Source organism: Mustelus asterias, chromosome 24, assembly GCF_964213995.1.
Source record: "Mustelus asterias chromosome 24, sMusAst1.hap1.1, whole genome shotgun sequence".
NCBI classification, from domain to species: Eukaryota; Metazoa; Chordata; class Chondrichthyes; order Carcharhiniformes; family Triakidae; genus Mustelus; species Mustelus asterias.
This window is the reverse complement of record NC_135824.1, coordinates 39,945,855-39,970,093: the sequence shown is the minus strand read 5'-3', so window position 1 is coordinate 39,970,093 and position 24,239 is coordinate 39,945,855. Positions and strand designations below refer to the sequence as shown.

The following is a 24,239-nucleotide window of genomic DNA, read 5'->3' as shown; positions in this document are numbered from 1 at the left end:
TAAAAAGCTTGTCTTTTTAACGCAGGCAGTTGCCTCAAGTGACTCCTGATCAATCTTTACAACATGGTTCCTGAAGAATTTAGACATTCAGACAGAATCTGGAATTTGTGTTTCCATCCTGTCCACACAATGCCGGACACATTCGGAAACTTGTCCAACGTAGAGCTGAAATTCTCAGCACGGCAAGAGCTTTGACCAGGTACAGAACTGTTACAAACTATTTCTCTATCTGCGACTCTTACTTGCTGGGGCTTCAATAGAAATGTCAGATTTGAAGGAAAGCAGTGGAATTCTTTAAAGTGGCTTGATAAATATTTATCCCTGAACCAACATCTAAAGAAGGATACCTTCTTGCAGGTTTTGGGATCTTGCTGTGCCTAACATTTGCTGTTACAATGCTTACATTATAACTCATCGAAAGTACTTTTCTGGTTGTAAAATAGATTTAAAATTTACTTTTCAACATGAAGGTTGAGGATGTAAAAGGTGCTATATAAATACAAATCTTTCTGTCTTGGTGAGACTGGGTCCTAGGGAGCTAACTTAGACCAAGACCACGACAAATCCCAACAACTTGCTAAGTGTCTCACAGATTTCTTGGTCTCTGGAATTTTTTTTTGTCTATTTGAGACAAGACAGCTGAACAAAATTTTAATGTATTTTTGAGTAAACACACGCAGATCATGACAGGGTTGCCACCTTGGTGATTGGAGTAGTTGGCCCCTTTAAGAGGTGAATGTCGGAAGGGTCATGTGACCCAATCGGGAACAAGCATGATGATCTTGGTGCAGACAGCGAACTTTTGCAGCCGGAGTGGATCTTGGAGCTGGAAGTGTTAACATCGTGAAAGTACTCTGTATATTTATCTGCTTGTAAATATCCCGTTATAGTTCATTATACAACTGGTGGTCACAAATCCTTCTATTGGCGATGAGGAAAATTTGAGCGACTGCATTTACAACAAGGAACTTGATGAGAATGTCATTGCTAAACTGCAGAGTGAATCAGATTGATCCAAATCGGAGAAAGAGGGAGCAGGCAATCCTTTCTTTGGGAAGCTAGAAGTCTTCAATGTGACCACCGAGAACTGGGTACAGTGTGTGGGATGGCTGGAATGTCTTCTCAGGGTTAATGGATAAGAAGAAGATCATTTTACTGCAAGTGAGAACCAGACGTATAACTTGATTCAAAGTTTAACATCTCCAGATGCTCTCAACATGAAGACATTTGCAGAGCTCGCTGAGCTAGCAAAGGGGCATTACCGCCCTCAAGCCTCAGTAACACTGCAAAGGTACAAGGTTAACTCCATGGGGAGGGCCCCGGAGAACACCATTATAGTCATCATAGAAAGGGTAAAGCAGATTGCAGATCATTGCGACTTCGGGTCCACTTTAAATGACATGTTGAGATCGATTGGTATGTTGTGTAAGTAATGCAGCTATACAAAGGAAACTGTTGGCTGAGTCTGAGCTAACGTTTAAGAAGGTGCTCTGGGTGTGGAAAAAGGTAATTTAAGGCACAAATGTAGAAGCAAGCAGGGCCAGCCCAGTACAAACAGAGTGAATCCAGCCCCAGTGTATTGTACGGGGGAGCAAAATAATATGTCATTAAACAATGTGGAAGCGGACAAAAGAGCCCCCATCACAGTCGTGTTGTCAGTAAACAGCCGACCACTGAAGATGGAGGTAGACATGGGAGCGTCAGCTACTGTTGTGAGCAAGCAGACCTACCAGTGTCTTAAAGAAGGAGTTCAATTCCTGAGGTGATGAACACTGTAGCAAGACTAGCTTTGTATACCGGAGAGGCCATGAAAACAGGAGGAACAACCACAATCCCGGAGAGTTACAGACAGCAATTGGTACAGCCACCACTGATGGCGGTGTCAGGCGAAGGAGCGAGCTTAATAGGACATGACTGGCTCCAGGAAATTAAGCTGAACTGGCTGGAGATCTTTAGGATAGAAGAAGGGAGCCTGCACAAGGTTGTTAGTAAATACCAAGAGGTGTTCCGAGAGGAGCTGGAAAAGATCAAAGGATTACAAGCAAAAATCCATGTGGATCTGGAAGCCGCCCCGATATTTAGTAGAGAAGACAGAGCAAAAATGACTGGAAGACTTGGGCTTCAGCTCCGTACAATTTGCAGGATGGGCAGCAGCCAATGTGCGTGTAGTTAAACCAGACAAGACCATCTGTCTCATAGAATCCTGACAGTGCAGAGGGAGGCCATTCAACCCATTGAGCCTGCACCAACAACAATTCCACCCAGGCCCTACCCCCATAATTCCATGCACTTACCCTGCTAATACCCCGGACACCAAGGGATAATTTAACATGGCTTATCAACCTAACTCGCGCATCTTTGGACTGTGGGAGGAAACCGTACCTGTGGGGATTACAAGCTGACGGTGAACCTGGCTGTGAAAATGGATAGATACCCCATTCCCAAAATAGAGGATGTTCATTTTGCTACTGTTTTGAAAACTGTATACACTTTTGTGTATTGTATAATCAGGGACTTAAAAGGGAGGGATGTAGCGACTGGCTCCAATAAGGGGAGTATATTTGGGAGGGTTATGTGACCCGATAGCTCAATGGGGAACGAGCGTGAGGATCTCGCGCGTGGGCTTTTGCAGCCAGAGCGGATCCTGGAGCTGGAAGTGTTAACATTGTGAAAGTACTCTGTATATTTATCTGCTTGTAAATAACCCATTATAGTTCCTTATACCAACTGGTGGTCGCGAATCTTTGCAATTACCCACAGTGATGTTTACTTGTGAGGAGTTGACGAGCTAAAAAAAGACGCATTTCAAAAGGCTAGCAAAGTAAATCAATCTAATCACAAACCTCTTTATCCATACACAATGGGGAACGCCTGATCCCAGAAACATAAGACCCAAAGGAAATATAGCACAGAGTCTGGGACAAGGTGAGTTTCTCACTGACCAGCATAACATTCTAATGCAGATTTCTGATAAACTTCCACATATTCTACCAAGTTTAGACAAGTTCCTAGGGCAGTGACGGTCACCTAAATAAAGGTTAGAGTGACCTTTGATCTGTCGTTGTAGCCCCATTGTTTATGTCCAGCTCACTGGAACATTTGAAATTCTTCCGTCCCAACCCAATCTCAGATTAGGGATCTATTTCAGATTGGGTAACAGTATATCCTAAGTGTGAAATTTAGTGAAAGTTAGTTCCTTATCTTAAAGATTAGCCTCTGGTTCCCTTTCTTGTTTAAAATGCTGGGGTCAAGGTTCACTTCCTCTATTTCTGGTTCCGGTTCTGACAGCCATTGCTTTCCAGAACAGATTGATTTCAAACCTGGTTCTTATCCAGATTCCTCTTCAACCTTTTGTTATTGGTTTAAATAAATTCTTTGTGAATTCTTTAAAACGGTACTTACCAAAGGACAGGCCCAGGGTTCTGGAAAGCACTTGAGGATATTCTGAGACACTTTCAGGCTGCTGAGGGACTTGAAACAGTGCAGGAAAGTTGTGGGCAAAAACTCGAGTTTATTGTTAGAAACATCAATCTCCTGCAGTTTCCTCAATCCAATCCAGTTTGTTGCTGAAGGCAAAGGAATCAAACATTTAACTGACCAATCATACAGGAGCCACCAATTTAACTGACCAATCATACAAGAGTCACCAATTTAACTGACCAATCATACAAGAGTCACCAATTTAACTGACCAATCATACAAGAGTCACCAATTTAACTGACCAATCACACAAGAGTCACCAATTTAACTGACCAATCATACAAGAGTCACCCCCTTTAACTGACAAAGGAGGGAGGCAGTGGTGTAGTGGTATTGAGACTGGACTAGTAATTTAGAGACCCAGGGTAATACTCCGGGGACCTGGCTTCGAATCCCACCATAGCAGATGGTGCAATTTGAATTCAATAAAAGTCTGGAATTAAAAGTCTAATGATGGCCATGAAACCATTGTCAATTGTCGGAAAAACCCATCCAGTTCCTAATGTCCTTGCCTGGTCTGGCCTCCATTGACTCCAGAGCCACAGCAATGTGGTTGACTCTCAATTATCCTCAGGGTTGGGCAATTAATGTTGGCCCAGCAGCGGCGCCCACATCCCATGAACAAATTAAAAAGAAAATCACACACGAGTCGCCCAATGACCAATCATTCAGTGTAAAGAAAAATAATTTTGGGATATTTTCTCAGATTAAGATTGCTGTACCTTTCTCCTCATCAAATAACTTCTCCAGTAAATTGGTGGAAGCGGTGAGTTTCTCAAGCTTTGGGAGATGCAAGAAGCCAGTAGGCAGGCAGCTCAGTTGGTTCCTCGACACATCAATCTCCAAGATGCTGACAAAATATAACATCATCTTGTTAATTCCATTGCTAACATCAATCATATTGTTATCCCAACCTTGACTCTCAATGCTTAACTCCAAAGAGTCCGAGATTGTAAACTTCTATCTCTGTTGAGTCAAATTTCTGCAAAAATATACTTTATTCTTAAAATATCTGAATCACAGTGCAGAAAAGGTCCTTCAGCCCATCAAGGCTGCACCAAGCATGAAATATCCTGACCTACCCACCTAATCCCACTTGCCAGCACTTGGCCCACAGCCTTGGATGTTACGGTGTGCCAAGTACTGATCCTGGTACTTTTTAAAAGGATGCAAAGCATCCTGTCTCCACCACCCTCCCAGGCAGTGCATTCCAGACCGTCACCACCCTTTGAGTAAAACAGGTTTTCCTAAACTTCCCACCCCTCACTTTTAACTTGTGTCCCCTCGTAACTAACCCTTCAACGAAGGGGGACAGCTGCTCCCTATCCACCCTGTCCATACCCCTCATAATCTTGAACACCTCAATCAGGTCGCCCCTCAATCTTCTCTGCTCCAGAGAAAACAACACAAGCCTATCCAACCACTCTTTATAATTTAAATGTTCCAACCCAGGCAGCATTCTGGTAAACCTCCTCTGCACCCCCTCCAGTGCATTCATGTCCTTCCTGTAATGTGGCGACCAGAACTGCAAAAAGTACTCCAGCTGTGGCCTGACCAAAGTTCTATACAACTCCATTATGACCTCTCTGCTTTTGTAATCTATATCCCGATTGATAAAGGCGAGTGTGCCATATGCCTTTTTCACCACCCTATTAACCTGCCTTTCCGCCTTCAGAGATCTATAGACAAACACGCCAAGGTCTCTTTGTTCTTCGGAACTTCCCAGTGTCAGACCTTTCATAGTATACTTCCTTGTCAAATTACTCCTTCCAAAGTGCATCACCTCACACGTTTCAGGGTTAAATTACATCTGCCACTTATCCACCCATTTGACCATCTCGTCTATATCTTCCTGTAATCCAATCACTCAACCTCACTGTTTCAAAGTGGTCATCACAGAAAGTGCAATAATATTCAGGTTCTCTACATCCATCATGCTGCACTCTTGAGGTGCTTCAACACAGCCAAATAAACGCTACAGACATTTCCAAGTAGTCATTATAAATGGTGAAAAGGTATTTAGGTTTTCTACATAGATCAAGTTGCACTCAGAGGTGCTTCAATACAATTGCGATACATGTAATATTCACTGAATACATTCAATGTGAGTCATAGAGGGGGTTCTGTACAATTCCTCTCCCCTCAGTTCACTGTGGCTGAAATGTCTTAGATAGTGGCCTTCCCCCACGGTGTCTCTGCTGTGGCTGCCCCCAGCTTCAGTGCATCCCTCAGCACGCAGTCCTGGGTGTTGGAATGTGCCAGTCTGCAACACTCAGTCGCGAACAACTCTTTGCCCCCGAAGACCAACAAGTTTCAGGCGGACCAAACAGCGCTTTCACCGAGTTGATGACCGCCCAGCAACAGCTGATGTTTGTCTCGGTGTGCGTCCCAGGAATCATCCCATAGAGTACAGAGTCCTTCGTCATGGAGCTGCTTGGGACGAATCTCGACAAAAACCACCTGATCTCTGTTCAGACCTTCTTTGCAAAGGCACATTCCACAAAGAAGTGGACAGCACACTCACCTTGAGGGCAACGTGCAGACGGGATTGAGGCTCTGGGTGTGTAGGAAGGATCTGGCGGTGAGGGCCTGTCTCACCACGATCCAAGCCAGGTCTTGGTGCTGGTTTGCAAGTTCTGGCAATGAAGCACTCTGCCAAATGACCTTGACAGTTTGCTCAGAGAACTATCTGCTATCTCCTTTTCCCTCAGGGTCGTTAGGGCGTTATGTGCAGACCACTGCCTGATGGACTTACGATCAAAGGTGTTTCTTCATATAAATCTTTCCATGAGGGACAGGTGGTGAGGCATGGTCCAACTATTTGGGGCGTTCTGTGGCAGTGTGGCCAGACCTATCCTTCACAACATTGCAGGCATGGAGGCCCTCAGTGTGCAGTGACACTTAGTGCTTGCTTACTGAGGATCTAAGCATAGCTTGATGCAACCAATAGGATTAAGGCAATGTTGGGAATATATTTTCCCCCTTATCTTGCTGATTCTACACATTAAAGATAGGAAACTTGCCGTTATCTAGCGTCTTTCAAAACCAGACACCTCAAAGTGATTTACAAAGTTGTTTTCCAGGTGTTGTTATATTGTATTGTGGGAACATGACGGACAGTTTGCAAAAACAGCAACGTGTAATGTGATAATGGCCTTTGTGTTTTTGTTGACAATATTGGTCAGGATACTTTGCTCTGAAATAATAAACATCGACTGAGAGGGGCAGGTTTGGCATCGGCTTAACATAGAATCTGATAGATAGCAGCTGGGAAAGTTCAGGGCTCCCTCAGCACTGCCCTGGAAAGGCTGAGCTCTGAGTGCGCGACTGGAACTCAACATCTAACTCACACGCGAGTTGGCACAGGGATGAGAAAATTAGGGAAGTAGGTGAAAAGAGGGGTTCTGTTTTATGGGGCGTTGACATCAGAATTGGAACAGAGGGAATCTGTACCGTTGGGACAGTGTTCACTTGAATTGATCTGGGACCAGTGTTCTGGCAGAAAGGATAAAAAGGGTGGTCACAAGGACTTCAAACTAGCAAGTGGGGGGAAGGGACTGGTAAAACTACGGGAATTATAATGGTTAATGGAAGCAAAGCAGCAGGTTACCATGTGGGGAGGCGGTTTCAACTACATGGAAATTTATGAATAAAGTTAAAAGGAAGGAGAACCCAGGAGATGTTATTAATAGAGGTGTTAGGATTCAAAAAGCTATAAAAACTAGTATAAGGGCACTTTAGCTAAATGCTCGTAACATTTAAACAAGGTAAATGAGTTGATGGCGCAAATCATCATGAATGGGTATGATGTGGTGGCCATTACAGAGAGATGGTTGCAAGGTGGTCATGACTGAGAGTTAAATATCCAGATGTATCAGACAATTCGGAAGGACAGACAGAAGGGAGGTGATATTTAAGGATGATATCAGGGTGGTAGTGAGAGATGATATAGATTCTATGGAGAAAAAGGTTGAATCCATTTGGATGGAGATTGGAAATAGTAAGGAGAAAAAGTCACTGATAGGCGTAGTCTTTAGGCCACCAAATAATATCATGGTGGAGCAAGAAATAAACAACGAAATAACTGATGCACAGAAAAATGGTACAGCGATTATCATGGGGGATTTTAATCTACATATCAATTGGTCAAACCAGGTCGGTCAAGGCAGCCTTGAGGAGTTGTTCATAGAATGTATCCGCGATAGTTTCCTTGAACAGTGTGTAATGGAACCTACGAGGGAGCAAGCTATCCTAGATCTGGTCCTGTGTAATGAAACGGGAATAATTAATAATCTCACAGTTAGGGATCTTCTTGGACGGAGCGATCACAGTATGTTGAATTTAAAATGCAGATGCAGGGTGAGAAGGTAAAGTGCAATAACAGTGTCTTGTATTTAAACAAAGGAGGGATACAAACGATTGGTCTAGTTGGACCAAGGAGCGGCACAGGCTTGGAGGGCCGAAGGGCCTGTTTCCTGTGCTGTACTGTTCTTTGTTCTTTGAGATGACAATGGGATGAGGGAGGAGTTGGCTAAGGTAGATTGGGAGCAAAAACTTTATGGTGGGACAATTGAGGAACAGTGGAGGACTTTCAAAGCGATTTTTCACAGTGCTCAGCAAAAGTATATACCAGTGATAAGGAAGGACTGTAGAAAAAGAGATAATCAGCCATGGCTATCTAAGGAAATAAAGGAGGGTATCAAACTGAAAGAAAATGCAAACAAAGTGGCAAAGATTAGTGGGAACCTAGAGAATTGGGGAATCTTTAACGGTCAGCAGAAAGCCACGAAAAAAGCTATAAAGAAAAGTAAGATAATTAGAGTCATAGAGGTTTACAGCATGGAAACAGGCCCTTCGGACCAACTTGTCCATGCTGCCCTTTTTTAAAAAAAACCCTAAGTTAATCCCAATTGCCCACATTTGGCCCATATCCCTCTATACCCATCGTACCCATGTAACTATCTAAATGCCTTTTAAAAGACAAAATTGTCACCCGCCTCTACAACTACCTCTGACAGCTTGTTCCAGACACTCACCACCCTCTGTGTGAAAAAATTGCCCCTCTGGACACTTTTGTATCTCTCCCCTCTCACCTTAAACCTATGCCCTCTAGTTTTAGACTCCCCTACCTTTGGGAAAAGATATTGACCATCTAGCTGATCTGTGCCCCTCATTATTTTATAGACTCTATGAGATCACCCCACAGCCTCCTACGCTCCAGAGAAAAAAGTCTTAGTCTATCCAGCCTGTCCTTATAACTCAATCCATCAAGTCCCGGTAGCATCCTAGTAAATCTTTTCTGCACTTTTTCTAGTTTAATAATATCCTTTCTATAATAGGGTGACCAGAATTGCACAGTATTCCAAGTGTGGCCTTACCAATGTCTTGTACAACTTCAACAAGACATTCCAACTCCTGTATTCAATGTTCTGAGCGATGAAACCAAGCATGCCGAATGCCTTCTTCACCACTCTGTCCACCTGTGATTCCACTTTCAAGGAGCTATGAACATGTACCCTGAGATCTCTTTGTTCTGTAACTCTCCCCAACGCCCCACCATTAACTGAGTAAGTCCTGCCCTGGTTCAATCTACCAAAAGGCATCACCTTGCATTTGTCTAAATTAAACTCCATCTGCCAAATTATGAGAGTAAACTAGCTCAGAATATAAAAACAGATAGCAAAAGTTTCTACAAATATATAAAACAAAAAAGAGTGGCTAAAGTAAATATTGGTCCTTTAGAGGATGAGAAGGGGGATGTAATAACTGGAAATGGCTGAGTCATTGAACAGATACTTCAGTGGAAGACACAAATAACATGCCAAAAATTGATGACAAGGAAGCTATGGCAGGTGAGGACTAAAGAGGTAGTGTTGGGCAAGCTAATGGGGCTAAAGATAGACAAGTCTCCTGGCCCTGATAGAATGCATCCCAGGGTACTAAAAAAAGATGACGGGAAATAACGAACGTGCTCGTGATAATTTACCAAAATTCGCTGGACTCTGGGGTGGTTCCCACAGATTGGAAAACAGCAAATGTGATGTCACTGTTTAACAAAGGAGGTGGACAAAAGGCAGGTAACTATAGGCTGGTTAGCTTAACTCCTGTAGTTGGGAAAATGCTTGAATCTATCATCAAGAAAGAAATAGCGAGACATCGGGATAGAAATTGTCCCATTGGGCAGAAGCAGCATGGGTTCATGAAAGGCAGGTCATGTTTAACTAATTTACTGGAATTCTTTGGGGACATTACGAGTGCAGAGGACAATGGGGAACCGGTGGATGCGTTTATTTGGATTTCCAGAAGGCATTTGACAAGGTGCCGCACAAATGGCTGCTGCATAAGATAAAGGTGCACGATGTTACGGGTAATGTATTAGCATGGATAGAGGCTTGGTTAACTAACAGAAAGCAAAGAGCCGTGAAGAAGGCCTATAGTGTGTTGGTTTGAGTTTAAGAGCCGTGGGGTTATGCTGCAACTGTACAGGACCTTGGTGAGACCACATTTGGAATATTGTGTGCAGTTCTGGTCACCTCACTATAAGAAGGATGTGGAAGCGCTGGAAAGAGTGCAAAGGTGATTTACCAGGATGCTGCCTGGTTTGGAGGGTAGGTCTTATGAGGAAAGGTTGAGGGAACTTGGGCTTTTCTCTTTGGAGCGGAGGAGGTTGAGAGGAGACTTGATAGAGGTTTATAAGATGATGAGGGGGATAGATAGAGTGAACGTTCAAAGACTATTTCCTCGGGTGAATGGAGCGGTAACTAGGGGGCATAACTATAGGGTTCATGGTGGGAGATATAGGAAGGATGTCCGAGGTAGGTTTTTTACTCAGAGAGTGGTTGGGGTGTGGAATGGACTGCCTGCAGGGATAGTGGAGTCAGAAACTTTAGGAACATTTAAGAAGCTATTGGATAGGCACATGGAGTACTTCGGGATGATAGGGAGGAAATAGCTTGATCTGGGTTTCAGACAAAGCTCGGCACAACATCATGGGCCGAAGGGCCTTTTCTGTGCTGTACTGTTCTATGTTCTATGTAAAGAGTGGAGGTGAATGGGTGTTTTTCTGGTTGACTAGTGGTGTGCCTCAGGGATCAGTGTTGGGACTGCAATTGTTTCCAATTTACATAGATGATTTGGAGTTGGGGACCAAGTGTAGTGTGTCACAATTCGCAGGTGATACTAAGATGAGTGGCAGAGCAAAGTGTGCAGAGGACACTGAAAGTCTGCAAAGGGATATAGATAGTTTAAGTGAGTGAGCGAGGGTCTGGCAGATGGAGTACAATGTGGTAAATGTGAGGTCATCTATTTTGGTAGGAATAACAGCAAAATGGACCATTATTTAAATGGTAAAAAATTGCAGCATGCTGCTGTGCAGAAGGACCTGGGTGTCCTTGTGCAGGAATCTCAAGGAGTTGGTTTGCAGGTGCAGCAGGTGATTAAGAAGGTAAGTGGAATTTTGTCCTTCTTTGACAGAGGGATGGAGTTTAAAAACAGGGAGGTTACGTGCAGCTGTATAAGGTGCTGGTGAGGCCACACCTGGAGTACAGTGTACAGTTTTGGTCTCCTTACTTGAAAAAGGATATACTGGCACTGGAGGGGATGCAGAGGAGGTTGATTCCGGAGTTGAGAGGGTTGGCTTATGAGAAGAGACCGAGTAGACTGGAACTACACTCATTGGAATTTAGAAGAATGAGGGGCCATCTTATAGAAACATATAAAATTATGAAGGGAATAGATAAGATAGAAGCAGGGAAGTTGTTTCCATTGGCGGGTGAAACTAGAACAGGGGACAGAGCCTCAAAATAAAGCGGAGCAGATTTAGGACTGAGTTGAGGAGGAACTTCTTCACCCAAAGGGTTGTGAATCTGTGGAATTCCCTGCCCAGTGAAGCAGTTGAGGCTACCTCATTGAATGTTTTTAAGGCAAGGGTAAATAGATTTTTGACCAGTAAAGGAATTAAGGGTTATGGCGAGTGGGCGGGTAAGTGAAGCTGAGTCCACGAAAAGATCAGCCATGATCTTATTGAATGGCGGAGCAGGCTCGAGGGGCCAGATGGCCGACTCCTGCTCCTAGTTCTTATGTACCGGCAAGAGTCCTACCCATTGTGCCACATTTGATACAATTCATCAGCTTCAGAGAAACCCAAGAGCTAAGGGTAGCTTTGTTTCAGCTGAATCTGTTGACGGTTGAGTATCTGCATTACTTCCAGACCTTGGCGTTTAAATCATTATAATTTAAAACTTTAGAATCAGCGTCATGTAACCGTTACTCGAGAGGTTATTCAGTGTCTGAGGATCCTGAGGACAGTCGGCTTTACATACTCAGCGTGGTAAAGGCAGAATACTGCGGGTGCTGGAATCTGAAACAAAAACAGAAAATGCTGGAGAAACTCAGCAGGTCTGACGGCATCTGTGGAGAGAGAATGAGCTAATGTTTTGAGTCTGGAATGCCCTTCATCGGAACAGATGCTGTCAGACCTGCTGAGTTTATCCAGCGTTTTCTGTTATCATACTCAGCGTGGTTTGTGTTTCAGGATTCCTTTCTCTACTGTGAGGGTTTCCGGTCACATGTCAGATTCCTTGCAGCTGCAGGTTTTACTAGTTTAGCCGGTTGCTGTATATATCACCACACGTTCCAGCTACATTTAACATTGAAACACACACAAGTTACAGGGGAGACAGCGGTGTAGTGAGAATATAACTGGATGAGTAATCCCCAGGCCCAGGTGAGTTCTCCGAGGACATGGGCTCAAATCCCAGCACGGCAGCTGGTGGAATTTGTCTCTTTAGGGGAGGAAATCTGCCGTCCTTACCCAGTCTGGCCTACATGTGACTTCAGACCCACAGCTTAACTGCCCTTTGAAATGGCCGAGCAAGCCACTCAGTTCAAAGGGCAATTAAGGATGGGCAACAAATGCTGGCCCATCCGGCGATAGCCACATCCCATGATGGAATATATATTTTTAAAAGCCACTGACTGGTCACTTACCCGGTGCAGAGGATTTCCTCTGAAGTGGTTGCGTTGGGCAAATCCTTCAGCTGGTTTGCAGACAAGTTGAGTTTTTTCAGATGTACCAATCCCCAGGGAATAACTGACGGGAGGAAAGTGAGGCTGTTCTTACTCAGATCAAGCTCTGTGATTTGATTGGAAACATCTACAAACCAGTCCACCTCTAACCAGGGCAGCCTTAGACGAGACCACTTCAGAGACAGACCCTGCAATGTAAACAGAGGAGTCAGAGAATCTTACGGCACAGAAAGAGGCCACTTACTCCTTTTAGTCCCATTCCTCTCTCCTTTCCCACCATAGCCTTACAATTCTTTTTTAATTTTCGGTATCACTGTAAATAAAGGGCAATTGGTGATGGAAGACTGGCCTCAGTAAGATCATTTCAGTGGTGAATGTAATATGTTTGGATTTTCAAAAGGTCCGTGATAATCGTCTCATCATTAAAGTCACAACATGTGTGGTCAGAGGACAAGTAGTAGGTGGATAGTAAACTGGTTATAAAACAGAAAGCGGAGAGTCAGGGTGAAGATTATTTACTCAGACTGGTGAAAGGTGGAGAATGGCATTGGGTCAGTGCTGGATCCATTATTATTTGGACTCTGGAATCAGAAATACAGATAATGCTTCAATGAGAGAAAAGACTTACAGCTGGGTAAGTCGGAGGATTCATCCTGGAGTAGTGCTCTTCATTGGCCAGAGTGAAGAATACCTGAAGCTGCAATACTCCTCACAAGATGATGGGGTTGTCAAGACTCGAACGGGAGCAAAACAACAGGCTCAACACTCCCGGCAGTTGTGATTGAGGTCAGAGAATACCGCCTTTAAAAATATCAGCACCGAGGTTAATTGCTGCTTGTAGCGGCAGCATAAAGGTAACCGAGGTGAATTGGGGTCTGCAACTCTCAACAAGACCCAAAAGGATCTGTTTGAAGACTTTAAGAAATTCTTCATGTAGGGAAACAAATATCCCAGATACTGAGTGTCTCTCTCTCTCACCCTCCAATCAGATACGGAGTCTCTCTCCCTCTCCCCAATCAGATACTGAGTCTCTCTCTCTCATCACTGGTGAAGTTTGTTGTTTGCTGGAATTCGATGTTCTGTCCTTTCCTCAGTCCTGCAGTGACCCCTAGACTTGATTAGTTGTAAGTATTCGCATTCCAACCATTATTCATGTAAATTGAGTCTGTGTCTTTATATGCTCTGTTTGTGAACAGAATTCCCACTCACCTGAAGAAGGGGCTTGCAGCTCCGAAAGCTTGTGTGGCTTTTGCTACCAAATAAACCTGTTGGACTTTAACCTGGTGTTGTTAAACTTCTTACTGTGTGACCCCTGTAGACAGGATAATGACACTGAAGATCTACCCAAAATCTGTCTCAAAATGGCCGATCAATCCGTATCACTGCATGAACTTTAATCAGATTCTCCATTCATTGAAGACTGAAGTTTAGGTGCGAGTGTCACTCTCCCTGGTTACCAGCTGCCAATTACTGATCAGAAAACACAGGGAACATTCTGTTTCTTATTTTGTGACTGTCAGTTAAAATTTTTACTTACTGTTTGTTTGTTAGAGACTTCATACAGGCTACTCGGCTCCGTAAACTGTTTCCTGAGGAGCCGGTTGCTGAGTTCTGGGTGATCCAGTAAAACATAAGATGAGAAACAGGCTCCGTGCTCTAGAAGAAATCCTGCAATCTCTTCACTCCCTAGAACAAAGAGAAACTCTCTCCAATAAAACAGTAACCATTTACCAAACAAACTCATACCCGAGATTAAAAAAACTGGAAAACAATTTTAAAGGGCTAGTAGAACAGCAGTGGAGGCGATTAAAAACGGAGAGTTTAGGAAAAATGTATTCTGCAAAAAGACAAGGACAGAGAGATAATGGTAAATTAGTTAAGGGTGAAGTTAGGAAGAGATAAGAACATAAGAAATAGGAGCAGGAGTAGGCCATCTAGCCCCTCGAGCCTGCCCCGCCATTCAATAAGATCATGGCTGATCTGAAGTGGATCAGTTCCACTTACCCGCCTGATCCCCATAATCCCTAATTCCCTTACCAATCAGGAATCCATCTATCCGTGATTTAAACATATTCAACGAGGTAGCCTCCACCACTTCAGTGGGCAGAGAATTCCAGAGATTCACCACCCTCTGAGAGAAGAAGTTCCTCCTCAGCTCTGTCCAAAACTGACCCCCCTTTATTTTGAGGCTGTGCCCTCTAGTTCTGGTTTCCTTTCTAAGTGGAAAGAATCTCTCCACTTCTACCCTATCCAGCCCCTTCATTATCTTATATGCCTCTATAAGAACACCCCTCAGCCTTCTAAACTCCAACGAGTACAAACCCAATCTGCTCAGTCTCTCCTCATAAATCAACACCCCTCATCTCTGGTATCAACCTGGTGAACCTTCTCTGCACTCCCTCCAAGGCCAATATGTCCTTCCGCAAATAAAGGGACCAATACAGCACACAGTATTCCAGCTGCGGCCTCACCAATGCCCTGTACAGATGCAGCAAGACATCTCTGCTTTTATATTCTATCCCCCTTGCGATATAGGCCAACATCCCATTTGCCTTCTTGATCACCTGTTGCACCTGCAGACTGGGTTTTTGCATCTCATGCACAAGGACCCCCAGGTCCCTTTGCACAGTAGCATGTTGTAATTTTTTTCCATTTAGATAATAATCCAATTTGCTATTATTTCCTCCAAAGTGAATAACCTCGCATTTGTCAACGTTATACTCCATCTGCCAGATCCTCGCCCACTCACTCAACCTGTCCAAATCTCTCTGCAGACCTTCTACGCCCTCCACACGATTCACTTTTCCACTTATCTTTGTGTCGTCTGCAAATTTTGTTACCCTACACTCAGTCCCCTCCTCCAGATCATCTATATAAATGGTAAATAGTTGAGGTCCCAGTACCGATCCCTGCGGCACGCCACTCGTTACCATCTGCCAACCAGAAAAGCACCCATTTATTCCGACTCTCTGCTTCCTGTCGGATAGCCAATCCCCAATCCACGCTAACACCCTACCCCCAACTCCGTGTGACCCAATCTTCTTCAGCAACCTTTTGTGAGGCACCTTATCAAACGCCTTTTGGAAATCCAAAAACACCACATCCACCGGTTTCCCTCCGTCAACCGCACTAGTCACATCTTCATAAAAATCCAACAAGTTCGTCAAGCACGACTTCCCCCTCATGAATCCATGCTGCGTCTGCTTAATCGAACCATTCTTATCCAGATGGCCTGCTATTTCTTCTTTAATGATGGATTCCAGCATTTTCCCAACTACAGACGTTAAGCTAACCGGCCTGTAGTTACCCGCCTTTTGTCTATTTCCTTTTTTAAACAGCGGCGTAGCATTAGCCGTTTTCCAATCCGCCAGCACTACCCCAGAATCCAACGAATTTTGATAAATAATCACCAACGCATCCGCTATTACCTCTAACATTTCCTTCAGTACCCTGGGATGCATTCCATCCGGGCCCGGGGACTTGTCCACCTTCAGTCCCGTTGGTCTACCAAGCACTGCCTCCCTGGTAACATTAATTGTATTGAGTACCTCTCCTCCTACCAACCCTCTATCGTTAATATTCGGTAAACTATTTGTGTCTTCCACAGTGAAGACCAACACAAAAAACTTATTTAAAGTTTCAGCCATTTCCTCATTTCCCACTATTAAATCCCCCCTCTCGTCCTCCAAGGGTCCAACATTCACTCTTGCCACTCTATTCCTTTTTATATATTTGTAAAAGCTTTTACTATCATTTTTTATATTTAAAGCTAGCCTAGCTTCATAACCTATCTTTCCTTTCTTTATCGCTTTCTTAGTCGTTCTTTGTTGTTTCTTAAAGTTTTCCCAATCTTCCGATTCTCCACTATTTTTGGCCACTCTGTACGCATCGGTCTTTAATTTAATACTCTCCTTAATTTCCTTCGTTATCCATGGCTGGTTATTCCTTTTCTTACAGTCCTTCTTTATCACCGGAATATATTGTTGCTGAGTACTGAAAAGGATCTCCTTAAAAACCCTCCACTGTTCCTCAGCTGTCCTACCTACCAGTCTGCTCGTCCAGTCTACATTAGCCAATTCAGCTAGATAGACCCAATTCAGATAGACCGAAAATGCTTAAAAAACAGAGAGGCTAATAAAAGGGAATATAAAGAGATTACAAAGTAAGTCACCAAACAAACAGGAGGGCAAAGAAAGACAAACTGCAAAATTAAATTATCAAGGAAGAAAAGAAACAGAAAAAAATCCAAGGGGAGGAGCCACTTTCCATGGTTAACTCGAGAGGCGAAAGGTAGCATCAAACTTAAAGAAAAAGCATCTAATTGTGCAAAGACAGGGGCAAGAGCAGCACATAATAACAAAAAGATTAATAAGGAGTGGAAAATTAGAGTATGAGAGAACGACAGCTGGAAATATAAAGACAGATAGTAAGAGTTTCTATGGAAAGTTAATAAAAGTTAACAATGTGGGCATTGGTCTTATAGAGAGCGCTCTAGGGAATTGATAATGGAAAATAAGGAGATGGTAGATGAATTAAACAGATATTTTACATCAGTCTTCACTATAGAGGACACAAGTAATATCCCAGAAACAGCTGAAAATGGAAGGAAGGGAGGGACTCGGGAAAATTACAATCACCAGGGAACTGGTACTGAGCAAACTCGGTGCCGGAGGATTGGAGGATTGCGGATGTGGTTCCTATTTTCAAGAAGGGGAATAGGGATAGCCCAGGTAATTACCGACCGGTGAGTCTAACCTCAGTGGTTGGTAAACTGATGGAGAAGATCCTGAGGGACAGGATATATGAGCATTTAGAGAGGTTTAGTACGCTCAAGAATACTCAGCATGGCTTTGTCAAGGGCAGATCGTGCCTTACGAGCCTGGTGGAGTTCTTCGAAAATGTGACTAAACACATTGACGAAGGGAAGGCAGTAGATGTGGTTTATATGGATTTTAGCAAGGCATTCGATAAGGTCCCCCATGCAAGGCTTCTCGAAAAAGTGAGAGGGCATGGGATCCAAGGGGCTGCTGCCCGGTGGATCCAGAACTGGCTTGCCCAAAGGAGGCAGAGAGTGGGTATAGATGAGTCTTTTTCTAAATGGAGGTCGGTCACCAGTGGTGTGCCCCAGGGATCTGTTCTGAGACCCTTGCTGTTTGTCATTTTCATAAATGACCTGGATGAGGAAGTGGAGGGATGGGTTGGTAAGTTTGCCAACGACACAAAGGTTGGTGGGGTTGTGGAGAGTCTGGAGGGATGTCAGAAGTTACAGAGGGACATAGATAGGATGCAAGACTGGGCGGAGAAGTGGCAGATGGACTTCAACCCAGATAAATGCGTCGTGGTCCATTTTGGTAGGACAAATGGGATGAAGGAGTACAATATAAAGGGAAAGACTCTTAGTACGGTAGAGGATCAGAAGGACCTTGGGGTCCGGGTCCATAGGACTCTGAAATCGGCCCCGCAGGTGGAGGAGGTGGTTAAGAAGGCGTATGGTGTGCTGCCCTTTATCAATCGAGGGATTGAGTTTAGGAGTCCGGGGATAATGATGCAGCTATATAAGACCCTCGTCAGACCCCACTTGGAGTACTGTGCTCAGTTCTGGTCGCCTCACTATAGGAAGGATGTGGAAAAGATTGAAAGGGTGCAGAGGAGATTTACAAGGATGTTGCCTGGATTGAGTGGCATGCCTTATGAGGATAGGCTGAGGGAGCTCGGTCTTTTCTCCTTGGAGAGACGAAGGATGAGAGGAGACCTATTAGAGGTGTATAACATGTTGAGAGGCATAGATCAGGTGGAGTCTCAGAGGCTTTTTCCCAGGGTGGAAATGGCTGCTACGAGAGGACACAGGTTTAAGGTGCTGGGGTGTAGGTACAGGGGAGATGTTAGGGGGAAGTTTTTCACACAGAGGGTGGTGGGTGAGTGGAATCGGCTGCCGTCAGTGGTGGTGGAGGCGAACTCAATAGGGTCTTTTAAGAGACTCCTGGATGAGTACATGGAGCTTAATAGGATGGAGGGTTATAGGTAGGTCTGGAAGGTAGGGATGTATTCGGCACAACTTGTGGGGCCGAAGGGCCTGTTTGTGCTGTAGTTTTTCTATGTTTCCAAACTGTTGGAGTGACAGGCTGACAAATCCTGGGTCTGGAAGGACTTCACCCCAAGGTCCTGAAAGAATTGGCTGAGATAGTTGGTTTCAATTTCCCAAAACTCTCCAGATTCAGGAAAAGTTCCATTAGATTGGAAGATAGTAAATATAGCTCCTTTATTTAAAAAGGGAGGGAGACAGAAAGCAGGAAATTACAGGCCAGTTAATTTAACATCCGTCAAAGGGAAAATGTTAGAAGCCATTATTAAATATGTTATACTAGGACATTTGGAAAAATTCAGGGTAATCAGAAAGTCAACATAGTTTGTGCAAGTAAAATCATGTTTAACGAATTTATTGAAATTCTTTAAAGGAGTCTCATGTGCTGTGGATAAAGGGGAATCAGTGGATGTACTGTACTTCGATTCCCAGAAGACATTTGATAAAATGTCACTCATCAAAGGTTAGTGTGGAAAATTAAAACTCCTGGTGTAGAGGGTAACATATTGGCATGGAGAGAATCTTGGCTAGCTAGCAGGAAGCAGAGAGTTGGTCTAAATTTTTCAGGTTAGCTGGATGTGATATGTGGTATGCCACATGGATCAGTTCTGGGGCATCAACGTTTTACTATTTATATAAATGGCTTGGATGAAGGGATTGAATGAATGGTTGCTAAATTTTCTGATTGCGCAAAGATAAGTAGGAAAGTAAATTGTGAAGGGGACGTAAAGAGGCTGCAAAGGAATATCGATAGGTTAAATGAGTGGGCAAAAAATCTGGCAAATGGAGTATAATGTAGGAAATTGTGAAATTGTCCATTTTGGCAGAAAGAATAAAAAAAGCAGACTATCTAAATGGAGAGAGATTGCAGAGCTTGGAGGTGCAGAGGGATCTGGGTGTCCTAGCACATGAATCACAAATGGTTAGTACACAGGTATAATATGTTATTGAATACAAGAGTAGGGAGGTCATGTTTCAGTTGTACAGGGCATTTATGAGACCACATCTGGAATACTGTGTACAGTACTGATCTCCTTATCCAAGGGAAGATATAAATGTGTTAGAAGCAGTTCAGAGAAGGATTGCTAGACTAATGCCAGGAATTGGACGGTTGTCTTGTAAGGAAATGTTGGAAAGGTTAGATTTGTATCCACAGGAGTTTAGAAGAGTAAGAGGTGACTGACTGAAACCTTTAAGATCCTGAGGTAGTGATAAAAATCAGGTGGTGACAATTCCACTCGAGAAACACAAGTGTTGACAATGAGATGTTTGAAATATTGAACAGATACTTTGCCTCAAAACTGCACAGGAGGCTGACAAGGTGGACCTGACTTCAGATGAAGGGGTCACAAAAGTTATCAAGGAACTTAAGATAGGAATGGGGGTGATAATTGATAAACTAATCGAACTTAAAGATAAAATTCCCACACATATTAAAAGAAGTTGCTGAGATAGCAGACACACCTATTGGATTGTTAAGAAAGGGAATAGTGTCAGAGGATAATTAATATCAGTTTTATATTTGAGAAGGGAAATAAGTCCAGGAAGTTGACGATCAATTTGCTTAATATGGGGTGTAGGAAAGACAATGGAATTCTAATTCCAAGAGGGAAGCATCGAAACCACGTACGACTATTTAACTTAACGACTATTTAACTTAACAGGTGATGCTCCTGAATTCCTGGCATGCAGGGAGGCGGTGTGACTGCCCACATACCTGCCTTCATCGCTGCGTACAACGGCTGGCCTGTGATGATAGGGTGATCCTGTGCCTTCATCCCACAACTGTCAGTTTCTGCCTTGTACACAAGCACCAAGAGTCTGACTACGACCAGATGTCCTTGCTTACAGGCTGCAGCCAGCATCCAGTTCAACAGATCCTTGTGCTCACACAAACCTAGAGAAACACCGTGCGTACAGTGATGGAATGATCAACAATATAGTTCACTCACCATTTCCACTCTAAAAATTAGAAGTTAAGGATCAGAATGAGACTATTCATTCAGTTTGTCTTTCCCACACTCAAGCGGTCTACTCAAATTCAATTTCTGCCATTGATTTTCAAACGCCTTACACAATTTCCCTCTGTATCTCCTGTATGCCTGTGATCACAGCCATCCACAGCACCTGAGTTATGCTGAAGACAGTGGCCTCCCGGCATCCTAAAGAAACATTTCCATTTATATAGTGTCCTGAGGGAGTGTGCATCACCTGACAACATGTGATATCAACCACGTAAATTGATAGTTTTGGGTTTGATCAAAGAGGGAGGTTTTAATGGAAGATACAGAGGGAGAAAGGCAGAGTAGTTTGGGGGGGGATTTTTCGATTTGAAGTCTGGGGTTTTGTGATTCACATTCACACACTGGCCTGATGTCAGTCCTACTGGATTTGGGTGTAAGACTGGGCTGCAATATTCAAATCAGGTCTCACACTGCGTCCCCAATCACACCAAGATCACACCCACTCCCCAAACACTGCGTCCCCAATCACACCAACATCACACCCACTCCCCAAACACTGCGTCCCCAATCACACCAACATCACACCCACTCCCCAAACACTGCGTCCCCAATCACACCAACATCACACCCACTCCCCAAACACTGCGTTCCCAATCACACCAACATCGCACCCACTCCCCAAACACTGCACCCCCAATCACACCAACATCGCGCCCACTCCCCAAACACTGCACCCCCAATCACACCAACATCGCGCCCACTCCCCAAACACTGCACCCCCAATCACACCAACATCACACCCACTCCCCAAACACTGCACCCCCAATCACACCAACATCCTGCCCACTCCCCCAACACTGCGTCCCCAGCATCAACCTTGTGCCCACTCATAGAAGTACTCATAGAAGTACTCATAGAAACCCTACAGTGCGGAAGGAGGCCATTCGGCCCATCGAGTCCGCACCGACCACAATCCCACCCAGGCCCTACCCCCACATATTTACTTGCTAATCCCTCTAACCTACACATCTCAGGACTCTAAGGGGCAATTTTTAACCTGGCCAATCAACCTAACCCGCACATCTTTGGACTGTGGGAGGAAACCGGAGCACCCGGAGGAAACCCACGCAGACATGAGGAGAATGTGCAAACTCCACACAGACAGTGACCCGAGCCGGGAATCGAACCCAAACCCACTCCCCAAACACTGCGTCCCCAATCAGACCAACATCGCACCTACTCCCCAAACACTGCGTCCCCAGCATCAACCTTGTGCCCACTCCCCAAACACTACCCTGAATGTACCATTGAGTGAAAATTGAGGACAGAGTTTCCATGCTGTTTTATTCACTCAAACAACAGCTGGCATCTTACCTGGAGTGGAATTCAGCAATATTTTCACCACTTCTGCATGGCCCTCATGTGCAGCAATAATCGCGGGATTTTCACCGTTCAGCTCCTTTGAAGGTTCTACACATGCTTCCTGGAGTAGATGCTGCACCCCCTCTGTGTCTCCATGTAAAGCTGCGATACCCAACAGCTGGTCAAGAACAATGGCAAGAATTAGAACACCCAATGCCAATTTGCTGTGTCACGGGTATGGAGTGAGTAAGGCTGACAAAGTGGGAGAAGGATTTGCGAAGAACTTGCCAGGGGTTATATCTCTTCTGTTGAGCACCCTGCTCCCCTCATACTCCTCCTCCCTCAGCCTCTCCTGCTCTATGGTGCCTCACTTGCTGCCCCCCGTCACTCTCTATTCACAGGGCAGCCCTGCCAGCTCAGCGTGTCCGGAGCCAGACTGTTGGTGAGACAAAGAACAACAACAGGACAATAAAAGCAAAGCTACCCTCTTGCTGTGCAGATAAAATGCCTAGAAGTCAAGCGGTAGCCAGAAACCCTCAACTAAGATGATCCCTTTAAGCTGCATGGCTGAGAGGGGGCCTTCCTACCAAATTAGTATTCCAATGTGTAGAGGAAGCTCTGCAGCTACTGAGTCACACACTGAGGAGAAGGTGTCCAACAAGGAGCACAAGACTCTCTCAACTCAACTGTATTTTTAACTTTGAATTGTGTATGTGTGGACTCTGAACTGAGTGTAATTCCTCGATCAGTAGGACCCATTCCTAAGCTGATTGCTGCCTGGGGCTATCTGGGGCCCACAATCTGCTGTGTTGACCCCCTCCTGCCCTTTTCAAATGCTAGGTGCTCCGAGAATAGGCCATGCTGTCACCACGTCATTTGCATCCCCTTGTTCAAGGTGAGGCAGGGTCCTAATCCCAGGACAATCCCCTCGTCACCGTACCCTCCCACATTGCCAATTATTGTTGCTATGGAAAATCCAAAACAAAGTTGTTCAGTTTTCAATTTGAAGCAGATTTGGGGTGGGGAGGGTGGGTGGTTGGGGGGGGGGGGGGGTGGTGGTGGGGAAGGGGGGGTGGTCTCTGTTATTTCTTCCTCCTGAATGGTCCACTAAGAAATAAGAGATTCTCTCTTCTGATGAGAGAAATATTTCAATTCTGTAACAACGTGTGAATCACTGAACTGGAGCAACTTCCCAAACCTCTGCCAGATACAACTTCATTCTGAAGATGATCACCTTACATTTAATAACGGGTAATGAGGCTGCAATCGAAAGATGAGGGCACATCGTGCTAACAGTGACTGGAAAACCATTTATTCCAGGTTAAGTTTGTGATCGAGGGGGTTGAATTATAAACCAAGGTTTTGAAGCAAGGTACGGCTGATTTAAGAGGGATCGGGTAAAAACTGAACATGGGCAGAACTATTAATGGATAAAAATACAAAATGAACAGTAGGAGATGTAGAAAATACAATGAGGGATATGAGACCAGTACCTAACAGCAGCACGGTGGTTAGCACTGCTGCCTCACAGTGCCAGGCACCTGGGTTCAATTCCGTCCTTGGATATCTTATGTAGGTATCATAGAATCATACGGTACAGAAGAGGCTCTTCAGCCCATTGAGTCTGCACTGACACGTGAGAAACACCTGACCTCTCATCTAATCCCATTTATCAGCACTTGGCCCATAGCCTTGAATGGTATTTGTGCCAAGTTCAGATACTTTTTAAAGTATGTGAGGCAACCCTTCTCTACCACCCTCCCAGGCAGTGCATTCCAGACTGTCACTACCCTCACATCCCCCCTAAACCTTCTGCCCCTTACCCTAAAACGATGCCCCTTGTGACTGATCCTTTAATTAAGGGGAACAGCTGTCCATGTCTCTCATAATCTTGTACACCTCGATCAGGTCTCCCCTCAGCCTCCTCTGCTCCAACGAAAACAACCCAAGCCTATCCAACCTCTCTTCATAACTTAAATGTTCCATGCCAGGCAGCATCCTGGTGAATCTCCTCTGCATCCTCTCCAGTGCCATCACATCCTTCCTATAACATGATCAGAACTGCACACAGTACGTTAGCTGTGGCCTCACCAAAGTTCTACACAACTCCAACATGACTTCCCTGCTTTTGTAATCTATGCCTCGATTGATAAAGGCAAGTGTCTCATTCGCCTTGTTCACCACCCTACTAACATGCCCTTCTCCGCTTTCAGAGATCTGTGTTCAAACACGCCAAGGTCCCTTTGTTGCTCAGAACTTCCTGGTCTCATGCCATTCATTGAATACTTCCTCATCAAATCACTCCTTCTAAAGTGTATCACCTC

The 24,239-nt window shown here is 44.5% G+C and overlaps 1 protein-coding gene across 1 annotated transcript in view; it reads right to left on the bottom strand.

The window, feature by feature from the left end:
• The window catches only part of lrrk1 (leucine-rich repeat kinase 1), a 207,451-nt gene that overhangs the window by 121,785 nt on the left and 61,427 nt on the right, over positions 1 to 24,239 (bottom strand). Inside the window, exons 4-9 of the mRNA XM_078241595.1 lie at positions 21,928 to 22,093; positions 20,307 to 20,486; positions 14,045 to 14,193; positions 12,469 to 12,695; positions 4,203 to 4,330; positions 3,403 to 3,566 (exon numbers count right to left, since the gene is read on the bottom strand). Of these exons, the coding sequence (XP_078097721.1) occupies positions 3,403 to 3,566; positions 4,203 to 4,330; positions 12,469 to 12,695; positions 14,045 to 14,193; positions 20,307 to 20,486; positions 21,928 to 22,093 (1,014 nt within the window). The remainder of the gene's footprint in view (positions 1 to 3,402; positions 3,567 to 4,202; positions 4,331 to 12,468; positions 12,696 to 14,044; positions 14,194 to 20,306; positions 20,487 to 21,927; positions 22,094 to 24,239) is intronic.